At 41.3% G+C, this 12,892-nt stretch overlaps 1 protein-coding gene across 1 annotated transcript; it reads right to left on the bottom strand.

Annotated features, from left to right (window-relative positions):
• Positions 1–272: 272 nt before the first annotated feature.
• On the bottom strand, positions 273–10,131 carry LOC119878908 (the record flags this gene model as incomplete). Its single annotated transcript, XM_038589446.1, has 9 exons — positions 9,721–10,131; positions 8,839–8,928; positions 8,178–8,318; positions 7,521–7,658; positions 6,865–7,002; positions 6,148–6,288; positions 5,483–5,623; positions 2,996–3,109; positions 273–453 (listed from the first exon to the last, which is right to left on the bottom strand). Coding segments are annotated over exons 1-9 (1,154 nt in total), but the record flags the coding sequence as incomplete, so codon positions are not given.
• Positions 10,132–12,892: the final 2,761 nt, after the last annotated feature.

The following is a 12,892-nucleotide window of genomic DNA, read 5'->3' as shown; positions in this document are numbered from 1 at the left end:
GGAACCCTGGTGCTGGAAATGTTCAAATTAAGACTTCACGGTCATGGCCCAAACTTCCTTTCCGAAAATATATTTCCACATTTCTCTTAGATATTTTATCTTCTCATTCAGATCTTTTAAGAGCTTTCCAAAGAAGACAGGGAGGCATCCCTGGTACATTTCTGCTTATTAATTAGGAATAAGACCTTGGACAGTCCTCGTGAGAAGGGGTCCTTTATGGCATTGCGGGCATAGGCTCGTAATTCTAATTTTTGGCTAACATGCTGCCTCACCTCTCTGCCTGATTTCCCCCCAGCCCCTCCACTCCCACCATATTACCTCTGTCAAAGAGCTTGTCTGCAGGAGAGATACGGGAAATATATTCTGAGTCTGAAACTTCTGCCCTCTGGCTGTGGCCTTGGGCCAACCCAGAGGGTCCAGAAAGTAGAATGTCTTCATCTGTGTTTAAGACTTCTGGGAAAGAGAAGGACAATCAGAGAGATGATATTTGCCTCCATTAAACATTCGAGAAATACCATGTATAATAACACACACAGCACTTGTTCCCAGGAAGATTATAGTCTGGCTTCTATCCAAAGGTCTAAAATCTAGGTACCTAAAAATATTTGCTGGAATGAAATGTCTGGTTACCTAAGAGAGCATGAGAGCCCTAGGTTGTTTCCTGCAGTTGATCAGAGGCTCAAATTCTTGCCTGGCACATGGTAAGGTGCCCATATTATTTGTTATTACTACTCCATTTACCACAAGAATAAATGCAGAGCAGGTATGTCAGTACAGGTCTTCAGTCTGCCACCTGTGGTTTATGATACCGAGGTCCTGCTGCCTCCGGGGAGGGTTAGGATTTACGGGGAGGAATGACAGACTGCGATCTGTTGGCCTCCTCTTCCACATATCTGCTCCTGTGCTCCAGGGACCTCACCTGAGGGCTCTGCTGCCAGCTCTGCAGGACTGGAGACTCCAGGAGGATCCCCAAAGCTGACTCCAGACGGCACTTCCCAGCAACGGGCACAGCTCCCCTGTCAGGAGCTACGGACTGGCCAAATGCTCAGCTGTCACTTGGCCTAGTTAGTGGTGTCATCTTCGTCATGTTCCACACACATTTTTCTGATCAGCTTTTGCCTCTATACTTACCATACTCATAAGCCTACCACTAAACTTTCCCAATTAACAGCTAAATTCTAAGTTGTTGATTGTTTTCCTAGTAAAATATGTATATTTCTGGGATCGGGTTTTACCTCTATCATGAACTTCAACACATCCCGAAAATCGCCAGTTAGTTTTCTTCCTCTTAATCTACATTTGCAAACTCAACTTTCAGTAAATAGGTAATTTCTGTTCCTGATAAAATAACTCAAACATATTAAGTCTCTTCCTATGTTTAAAAAGTTTATTTAAGCTTGTACCCAAATTTAACATCACAAAATGCACCTACTTTGTCTCTTAGGTCGCTGGAGAGTATCTGGTAGGTCATGTTATAGGCATGAGACAATCAGTGGGGGGTGGATTATTTTTTAGAGACGTAGTATGTGTACCGTGTTCGGTGAGTACTGTCTGATTGTGTACGTGTCTGTCATTTCTTCAACAATTTTATTAGGAGGCGTACGGGTGCCATGGCCATTCTACGTAAAGGTAGCATGAGCATCATATATTAGCGATGGTACTGCATAATCCCGTATATGTAAAGGTGGTATGAGTGATCTGGGTGTCATGTACTACTGAGGTTCAAGTTGTGACATACTGTTATTTGATTTATGAGAGAGATATGGACCTGGGTAATTTTGTGAGATCTGTTGAGATTGTGAAAGTGCTAGGATAGAGGCAAGGATAGAGGCAAGACCTCACGCGAGGTCCTAGATTGTGGAATTACCTGAGGGGCCTAAGCGACCTGGGACAGAGGAGTTTTACACGATGTTATATGATTGTGTGGCTTTGTTCACTGTTAATGTGAAATATGAAGTTCTACAAGAGTGAGATTATTTGTGTGAGTTTGAGATGATAGTATCTAAGGAATGTCATTAGAGAAGGCAAACTTGAGGAATACATATGCTGCAAAATGAGTTGTGAAGGTTCAAGATGTGAGGATCTGAATTTATGAGTCTGTCTGAGAGTATAAGGAAATGGGAGCAGAGGGATGCCTGGGTGGCTCAGTGGTTGAGCACCTGCCTTTGGCTCGGGCATGAGCCTGGCTTCCTGGGATTGAGTTCCACGTTGGGCTCCCTGAGGGAGCCTGCTCCTCCCTCTGCTTATGTCTCTGCCTCTCTCTATATGTGTTTCTTGTGAATAAATGATTAAGATCCTTAAAAAAAGAAAAGAAAAAGAAAAAGAAAAGAAAGAAATGGGACCAGAGAATGGGAAATGAAAGACAAGTGTCAATAGGGGTAACTGTGAGAGGACTTTGTGCTAAGCCTAGTAGAGTATGTGATGGAATAAATATTCCTGTGTGCTCATGAGGGTTAGGAGGTTGTTGGGAAGAATCGAAGGGTCTCTTTCCAATCTCTGCCCCTTCTTCCCCCATGAAAGGACATATGCTAAGGAGTTCAGTCCTCTCTTAGCGAAAAAGCAAAATCTACTGGTTCCTTCTTGGATGCCCTATCTGTTCTTTGCTGGCCCATTTCACACCAGCTGTCAGAGATTTGCCAACATTATGACCAACAGAATTCATCTTCTCAGGTTCAGACTGAGTTTATATTTCCATTTCTCGAGAGATCTGACATTTCTTTAGACTCCACCTTTGCAAACATGGCCCTGCACTTATGGATATTTGTCCTCTCTGAGATTCCCCTCGAATCTCCAGGCTTTGTTTTATATAGATGCAATGAACATCTCCTAGAGAAAAAAGACCTTGTGTTATCCCTCTCATCTGGACATGGGCTTGGATCACTTTATATCTCTCATCTATGAGTCTGTAAATAGAAATGCTCAGCTGGAGCCTCAGCCATGCTTACAATCCTCCCTTTGCCACTACCCCACCTCCAGTTCAGACATCTCGACTTACCCGTATTCTTATTGTCAGAGGCACAGGGGAGGTCACTTGAGACAACGGCACTGTGTTCTTCCTGTGAGGTACTCTCACCAGGCTGTGGAGTATCCTTTTGCTTCTTTAAGATTTCTGTAAATTGAATTAGAATTAAAAAAAGATATATCTAGTGTTTCATATATTCAGTGCACTTGGATTGCTTACTCTGTGTCAGACACTCAGGGATAGTATAGTCCTCTTTTCTGGCCAAAGCTCCAAAATAGAAGTATTTTCGACCATTTTTACTTTTTCCCCAAGTGCTCATGGCTAGCTGGATATAATATATGTACATTGTCTTTATTGAGGTCGCTGCGGTGTGTCTTGAAATTGTGTCATCACAGTGTACAGTCCATATATTTTAGTATTTGTTTCCCTGACTATACATATGTCACTGTGTCTCACGCATTTCATCAAAAGATGCCCATATCCTATCTGCAGAGTCCATAATGTTACATTTAAGGCCCAAGGGACTTTGCAGATATTATTAGATTAAGGACCCTGAGATGGGAACATTATTTGGGATTAGATGAGCGGTCCATATGCCGTATTTTAGACTTCTGACCTCTGGAACCATAAGAGAATAATACATTTTTGTTGTCCTTAATCCACTGTTTGCGGTAAATTGTTAAAGCCTTCGGTAGATGATAATAAATGCTCCACATACTCTGGACTGACTAGGGGCTTTACAAACGGGCAGGCTCTATTTACCTGATTTCCTTTCTTTTCTGAGCGTAGAGTTGTTTATTTGAGTCAATGGTGCCACCCATTCTTGTGCAAATAAGGAGGCTTAGAATACTTGAGCTCCCAGTCAAGTTGTATGTGACTGTCATCCAGTACTTGCAGTTACATCTGTTTGGTGGATTATCTGTGAATCAGTGATTCCTGGTTTGGGTGTGGAAATCATCAAAACTACTGGCATTCAATCACAGACTTCTCAGCTCACCTTCCGTTCCTGGGTTCCATTTCATCTTTCCAAATACGTTCTGTGTTTTCAAATTTTTTATCTTTTATGTTTTCTACTTTTTTATCTGAAACCTGTCTTTTTTTCACCCTTCTTTTCTTTATGATGTGACTGTTCTTTTCATCCAGCACATTATCTTATATTGTTATTAGATAATTGCTGTGGATATGGTCACTGCCTGACAGATCACCATTCTTTTGAAAGACTGTGTGCTTCTCCCCAGTTGCTTTAACATCTTGTTATTGAGGTTCTGAATATTGGCTTTAGTGTCCTTAGTTAGTGGGGATTTATTTTTGCCATTTCTGTAACGAGCTTCCTAATAATGTTTCCTGATTCTAAGGGTTTGTAATCTTCCAGAGTTCTGAAAAAAAAAATCTTGGCAATTACTTCTTTATCTGTCTTACGTTCTCTGTTTTATTCTAAACAATCATTAGTTTGATATGTCATACTTTCACATTTTATCCTCATTTATCTTAATCCTTTTTTTTTGTATTGCCAATGTATTGATCACTCTGATTTATATTTGTAAGTAATTCCCGGCTCTAGCATGGCTCTAGCCTTCAGGTCACAAATGTTCTTTTCCTCTGACAAATGTGATGTTTAACTCATCCACATTTCTTATGATTTCTAGAACATGATTTCTCATTTCTAAAACTTGGTTTTTTAAATCTTTTTATTGATAGTGTTTTATGTTTTTACATGTTTAATAACTGTAAACATTCTTATTTACCATTCCTATTGTTCAAGTAAATGATTTTCTTTGAAGCTAAATCTTAGTGTTCATTGTGTTTGCAGAATCTACTTTAGATTATGTGTTTTGTAGTTTTGCATGGGGAGCTCATGTTCCGTAAGTCATTACCTATAAGACTCTTTTACATGGATGACTAACGATTCAGAGCTCTTTTACATTTCTTCAGTGAGAAATTACTAGAGTACTGAAATCTTTGGTTTAATTTTACATTAATTCTTTGCTTGTAGGTTAACTGACATACAGCAATTCTGGATACATCCCTCAATAAATGATATTTTCCCAAAATGAATGCACGGACTTTCTCCCTAACGTCTGATAGTGAAAACTGTTTGTGTTCCTTTTGTTTTTTGTTTTTGTTTTTTTTAGATTATTTACTTATTTATTCATGAGAGACAGAGGGAGAGAGAGAGAGAGAGAGAGAGAGACAGGCAGAGAGAGAAACAGGCTCCATGCAGGGAGCCCACCAAGGCACTGGATCCCAGGTCTGGAGGATCAGGCCCCGGGCTGAAGGTGGCGCTAAACATCTGAGCCACCCAGGCTCCCCCATGAAAACTGTTTGTATTCAGTTCCTAGTGAGGATACAAAAACAAGAGACTCGGATTCCCAAGTAACAGATGAGGATAAGATTATAACTGGGTCTGATGTGTACCTTTCTCCCACTAGCTGAGAGATGCTTAGCTGGGTGTCTACCAGTCTGTTCAGGCTCCCACTGCCCTAATCTTCTTGACTTTGCATGCCTTTCCTTGCCCCTTACCTGCAGAAGACAGATGACTCAAGGAGGAATAGCAGGAGAAGTATTCTGATTCAGAGGATTCACCTTTTGCCACAGGGACCAGAGTATTGTCTTCCAAAGAGTGGCCAGGTGGTGGATCAAATTTGCTTGATTTTGAGATTCCTAAAAAATTCAATATAAGTCAGAAAAGCAGCTGGTTCCATTCTGTTCCCCCTCCTATACTCTTCTGCCTATCCTATTCTTCCCATTGACTTCTATGGAAATACTTACTTTGTTCTGAACAGAAATTCTTTTTTTTAAAAAAGATTTATTTATTTATTTATTCCTAGAGATGCAGAGAGAAAGAGAGGCAGAGACACAGGCAGAGGGAGAAGCAGGTTCCATGCAGAGAGCCTGACATGGGACTCGACACAGGGTCTCCAGGATCACGCCTGGGCTGCAGAGGGTCATAAACCACTGTGGCACTGGGGCTGCCCCATGAAAACTGTTTGTATTCAGTTCCTAGTGAGGATACAAGAACAAGACACTCGGATTCCCAAATAAGAGATGAGGATAAGATAATAACCGGGTCTGATGTGTACCTTTCTCCCACTAGCTGAGAGATGCTTAGCTGGGTGTCTACCAGTCTGTTCAGGCTCCCACTGCCCTAATCTTCTTGACTTTGCATGACTTTCCTTGCCCCTTACCTGCAGAAGACAGACGACTCAAGGAGGAATAGCAGGAGAAGTATTCTGATTCAGAGGATTCACCTTTAGCCTCAGGGACCAGAGTATTGTCTTCCAAAGAGGGGCCAGGTGGTGGATCAAATTTGCTTGATTTTGAGATTCCTAAAAAATTCAATATAAGTCAGAAAAACAGCTGGTTCCATTCTGTTCCCCCTCCTATACTATTCTCCCTAACGTATTCTTCCCATTCACTTCTACGGGAAATCTTACTTTGTTCTGAACAGTAATCTTTTTTTTTTTTTTAAGATTTATTTATTTATTATTTATTTATTTATTTATTTATTTATTTATTTATTTATTATTTATTTATTTATTTATTCCTAGAGATGCAGAGAGAAAGAGAGGCAGACACAGGCAGAGGGAGAAGCAGCTTCCATGCAGAGAGCCTGACATGGGACTCGATCCAGGGTTTCCAGGATCACACCCTGGGCTTAGGTGGCCCAAAACCACTGCAGCACTGGGGATGCCCCATGAAGACTGTTTGTATTCAGTTCCTACTGAGGATACAAGAACAAGAGACTCGGATTCCCAAATTGAGATGAGGATAAGATTATAACTGGGTCTGATGTGTACCTTTCTCCCACTAGCTGAGAGATGCTGAGCTGGGTGTCTACCTGTCTGTTCAGGCTCCCACTGCCCTAAGCTGCCTAGACTTCGCATGTCTTTCCTTGCCCTTACCTGCAGAAAATAGATGACTCAAGGAGGAATAGCAGAAGTATTTTGATTCAGATGATTCACCTTTAGCCTCATGGACCAGAGTATTGTCTTCCAAAGAGGGTCCAGTTGGTGGATCAAATTTGCTTGATTTTGAGATTCCTATGAAATTCAATATGAGTCAGAAAAACAGCAGGTTCCATTCTGTTCCCCCTCCTATACTTTTTTCCCTTACCTATTCTTCCCTTTGACTTCCATGGAAATACTTACTTTGTTCTGAACAGTAATTTTTTTTTTTAAAGATTTATTTATTTATTCCTAGAGATGCAGAGAGAAAGAGAGGCAGAGACACAGGCAGAGGGAGAAGCAGGCTCCATGCAGAGAGCCTGACATGGGACTTGATCCAGCGTCTCCTGGATTACGCCCTGGGCTACAGGTGGCCCTAAACCGCTGAGGCTTTGGGGATGCCCCATGAAAACTGTTTGTATTCAGTTCTTAGTCAGGATACAAGAACAAGAGACTCGCATTCCCAAGTAAGAGAGAAGATAAGATTATAACTGGGTCTGATGTGTACCTTTCTCCCACTAGCTGAGAGATGCTGAGCTGGGTGTCTACCAGTCTGTTCAAGCTCCCACTGCCCTGAACTGTCAAGACTTTGCATGCCTTTCCTTGCCCCTTACCTGCAGAAAACAGATGACTCAAGAAGGAATAGCCGAAGTATTTTGATTCAAAGGATTCACCTTTAGCCTCACATATCAGAGTATTGTCTTCCAAAGAGGGTCCAGTTGGTGGATCAAATTTGCTTGATTTTGAGATTCCTAAAAATTCAATATAAGTCAGAAAAGCAGCTGGTTCCATTCTGTTTCCCCTCCTATACTCTTCTCCCTAACCTATTCTTCCCATTGACTACTATGGAAATACTTACTTTGTTCTGAAAGGTCTTTTTTTTTTTTTAAGATTTATTCATTATTTATTCCTAGAGATGCATTGAGAAAAAGAGGCAGAGACACAGGCAGAGGGAGAAGCAGGCTCCATGCAGAGAGCCTGACATGGGACTTGATCCAGGGTCTCCTGGATTACACCCTGGGCTGCAGGCACCCTAAACCACTGCTGCTTTGGGGATGCCCCATGAAAACTGTTTGTATTCAGTTCCTAGTGAGGATACAAGAACAAGACACTCGGATTCCCAAGTAACAGATGAGGATAAGATTATAACTGTGTCTGATGTGTACCTTTCTCCCACTAGCTGAGAGATGCTTAGCTGGTTGTCTACCAGTCTGTTCAGGCTCCCACTGCCCTAATCTTCTTGACTTTGCATGCCTTTCCTTGCCCCTTACCTGCAGAAGACAGAAGACTGAAGGAGGAATAGCAGGAGAAGTATTCTGATTCAGAGGATTCACCTTTTGCCTCAGGAACCAGAGTATTGTCTTCCAAACAGTGGCCAGGTGGTGGATCAAATTTGCTTGATTTTGAGATTCCTAAAAAATTCAATATAAGTCAGAAAAACAGCTGGTTCCATTCTGTTCCCCCTCCTACACTCTTCTCCCTAACCTATTCTTCCCATTGACTTCTATGGAAATACTTACTTTGTTCTGAACAGTAAAAAGAAAAAAATGATTTATTTATTTATTTATTTCTAGAGATGCAGAGAGAAAGAAAAGCAGAGACACAGACAGAGGGAGAAGCAGGCTCCATGCAGAGAGCCTGACATGGGAGTCCACCCAGGGTCTCCAGGATCACGCCCTTTGCTGCAGGCGGCCCTAAATGGTTGCGGCACTGGGGCTGCCCCATGAAAACTGTTCATATTCAGTTCCTAGTGAGGATATAAGAACAAGAGACTCGGATTCCCAAATTGAGATGAGGATAAGATTATAACTGGCTCTGATGTGTACCTTTCTCCCACTAGCTGAGAGATGCTGAGCTGGGTGTCTACCAGTCTGTTCAGGCTCCCACTGCCCTAATCTGCCTAGACTTTGCATGCCTTTCCTTGCCCCTTACCTGCAGAAGACAGATGACTCAAGGAGGAATAGCAGGAGAAGTATTCTGATTCAGAGGATTCACCTTTTGCCTCAGGGACCAGAGTATTGTCTTCTCTCCCCAGAAAGCACAAACATTGTTGGAAATATCAAGTCCTCTTCCCAAGTAGGAGTCAACACTTGTAACTTCAGGGTTAGCCTCAATCTGCCCTCCCCCAACTCCCCAGCACTGAACAATGGTTTCTCCTCCTAGATGTTACTTGTTTACTTTTAATTTCCATAGCAACCAGAACTACTTCAGTTTTCCATTTCTTCAGAAACAATCTCCTCAATTTAACCATTATCATTAAACAGTGGTATATGTACATATTCTGCCCTTTTCTTGCATTTCAGATAGGAACCTCGCATTTACATTCTCATAGTCTGAAACAAAATTCTTTTTTGCTTCTGAGTAAGTAAATTCTGACTTTATACTCTCATCCCTGTACAACCAGTTTCAAGTGCTCTTTTAAAAATTTCTCCTTACTTCTATGAGCCACATTTTCTTCTTCATTAACAGGAGAAAGTACTACTGGAAAACTTATAATAACATCCTATACTACATCAATGCCCTTAGGCAGAAATAAAATATAGGAAAATACAATTTCCACAGAAAGAGTACTAATCAGCCACTCACTAAGTCTGTAGTGCAGTAACCCAGAGTGACATAGAGATGGCACAGGTCTTAAGCTGCAGAGACAAGGTTTTGGTCACTTGAATTTTCTCTTGACTCTCAGAGACTATCTGAGCCCTCAGAAAGACTAGCATATATACACATCCCTCCCCCGCTTGCCTTCTTCTCTCCTCCTTTCTTTAGAGGCAGTTCCTTGTCACCCTGTGCTCAGAGAAGATGCTTAACACATACCTTTTGACCTCTTGACAGTTTGGGGGGAACTTGTCCTTTCTAGATGCTTCCTTTTTCGTTTCTGCTTCATGGTTCACCTCTTCAGAGAGTGACTCCAATCAGTATAACGAAGAATCAAACTAGTTCACTTGTACACTCACGAACAACAAATCACCTCTTCAAATTCACCTCCTCTTCAGAGAGTGACTCCAATCAGTATAACGAAGAATCAAACTAGTTCACTTGTACACTCACGAACAACAAATCACCTCTTCAAATTCACCTCCTCTTCAGAGAGTCACTCCAATCAGTATAACGAAGAATCAAACTAGTTCACTTGTACACTCACGAACAACAAATCAGTAGAGAAACTACTTCCTCACTAAATCACTGTCCTGACCAGTGCTCAACATACCAACAGGGCTATTATGATGCAAGCCAGCATCAGTGTTCTGTGACCTAGGGATTACATCAGCACACACCAGGAACCCTGCTGATACTCACAGGATTCAAGGACTGCCACAACTCAGACTAGAGCCATTGCTTTCATCCACTGGGAACTATCATCAACTTGAATTTGTGTATCTTGCACTTGACATCAAAACAAGAGAAAAGAGGACTTGGATTAACTAAAGAACATTCTTTCTTGTGTCTACAGTAACCACATCATTGAATCTCCCCACAGAGAAGGCAATACCTGAGACAACTAGGGTTTAACCATGCCTGAATGATAGAAAACAATTCACATTAGATCTTATTAGTAATATTATTTAACTTATGTGAAACAGTTATAGCTTTGGTATATGTGAGTGTATAGGTGTGGATTTGAGGGCATTTCATAATTCTATACAACCCTAAAATGTTTTGAATTTTCCCCCACCACTGGGAATAGGCTCGTGTATTTTTACAACAAGCCACTGTCTCTTTTGCTATTCTTTTCCTAATTATTTCCCAAGAGGTTTGGAGAAAGGGAAAACCCCTAGATTTACATTCCCTGGCCCTCATAATGAATCCTCTTCTGGTCAAGCCTAGAAGTCTCATTCTCCAGGCATCTGTTCCAGGCCCCAGTCTATGTCCTCTGGAAACAGCTGGGCTCTGTACAGAGACCAAACTCTGTGGTTAGCTCCATCCCACCCCCCATCCACCACTGCATACACCCCCCTCCTTCAGGGACAATCTGTATTTACCTTTATTTATCAGTTACACTAGAGCCAGGCCATGGTCTTGAGCCTCCTTCAGTCTTCTCTGGCCCCAGTGGGTGCTGCCTCTGTACATTCCCTTCACTTACTAGGGGCTCAGCCTCTTAGAGTCACTGAATGGCAGGCACATTCATCAAGAATGCTTAGCCTTCTTACCGATCAGAAAAAGTAAAAACAAAAATTAGATACTATTTTACATGTATCACATTGGTAAAAGTTAGGTCAAACTGGTCAAACTATACACATGATTATAAGGATATGGGTTTAAAAAAAAACAAATCTTCATGATCTAAAATGTCTTCTGCAGCCATGCTGAAGAACAATTAGTCAACATATTATAAAATTAAATAAGCATATAAGCCATGATCCTATAATCTCATTCTTTAAAGGGACCATTGCAAGGCTGATACTAATACCATTATTTATACTAGCAGGGAGCTGTCATGTTAGTTTAGTTTCCAACTTCAGAGGAATGGGTAAGCAAAGTGTGGTAGGGACATATGACAGAATTCATTGCCAGGGATAGAAGTCAAGCCCCTTAAAATACATGCCTACAGAGCAGAGCACCAGGAAGGAACTGGCAATCAGAGATTAAAACAAAAACAAAAACAAAAACAAAAACAAAAACAAAACAAAACATAATCAATGAAATAACCACAAATATTTCCTTGACCAGACTAGTGACTAAGGAGATTCATGAAATTAAGAGTGAATACTTTTTGGAAGAAAAAAAAAAGAGGGGATCCCTGGGTGGCGCAGCAGTTTGGCGCCTGCCTTTGGCCCAGGGCGCGATCCTGGAGACCCCGGATCGAATCCCACATCAGGCTCCCGGTGCATGGAGCCTGCTTCTCCCTCTGCCTGTGTCTCTGCCCCTCTCTCTCTCTCTCTCTATCATAAATAAATAAAAATTAAAAAAAAAAAAAAAAAAGAAAAAAAAAAGAGAAAGAATTCCACCCAAAAGTAAAATGGCTCAGATTATGTCCAGATCTAAGGAAGAATTGTTCTAAACATCCTTTACTGTGTTAATTCCCTATGTCTGCTACAGTAAAATAGAAGAAATTAGTGGCTTAAAATAAAAATTTATTATCTCACATACAGTTCCAGAGGCCAGAAGTCTGATACGGATCTCACAGCCTGAAATCAAGGTGTTAGTGGCACTGGTTCCACCCAGAGGCTCCAGGGGAGAACCTGTTCTCTTTTCTTTTCCAGGCTTTCGAGGCTGCCTGCATTCCTTGGCTCTTGTTCCTTCATCTTCAAACACATCGCTTCAACAACCGTTTCCATCGCACATCGCTATTCAATTTTTCTCTTACTCCCCTCTGCTAAGGATTCTTTTTATTATATCAGCCCCACACAGGCAATCCAGAACATTTCTCTCTCAAAATCCTTAACTTACTCCCTTCTGCGAAGGCTCTTTTGACACTTAAAGTAACATATTCAGAGGCTCTAGGGATTGGGGGACTGGACATCTTCTCCCAGAGGCAGGGAGAGTGAGTATGTCAGCTACCACAGCAAGACAAAAACAAAGCATGTCAGAGTAAATTCACACCTAGAATAAAATATGGTGAGGTAAGAATACAGATTCCATATTAAACAAGAGTAATGGGGCGGGGGTGGGGTGGGGCGAGGCCCATTAACTATATTAACACACTGAGTAAAACAAAACAGGACAAAATAAAGGAAAAAATCCCCAGTTTGAAATTAAACATAACCCAAGGAACAGAGAACAATGGCATGAAAGTTCTTCATGCCATAGGTTTTAAGCAACTATATTCCCCATAACAAGAGCTCTAGGACAAGATGACAAGTCAATGCAAAGTTACGAAAATGGATGATTGAGAGCGGAGGGAAAAATAAAGACTAAAGAAGGTCAAAATGGGAAAATATACAAGTTAGAACCCGAAAGAAGAAAGGTTTCAAAGTGAAAAACTGGCATATTGATTTGAGGTAAATGTAAAGGGAAGAGATATATAATTAATTAGGAGACAATGAAT

The sequence above is a fragment of the Canis lupus genome, unplaced genomic scaffold (genome assembly GCF_011100685.1).
Source record: "Canis lupus familiaris isolate Mischka breed German Shepherd unplaced genomic scaffold, alternate assembly UU_Cfam_GSD_1.0 chrUn_S2052H2251, whole genome shotgun sequence".
In the NCBI taxonomy this organism is placed as follows: domain Eukaryota; kingdom Metazoa; phylum Chordata; class Mammalia; order Carnivora; family Canidae; genus Canis; species Canis lupus.
Note: the sequence above shows the minus strand (reverse complement) of the source record. Positions and strands in the feature narration are given on the sequence as shown.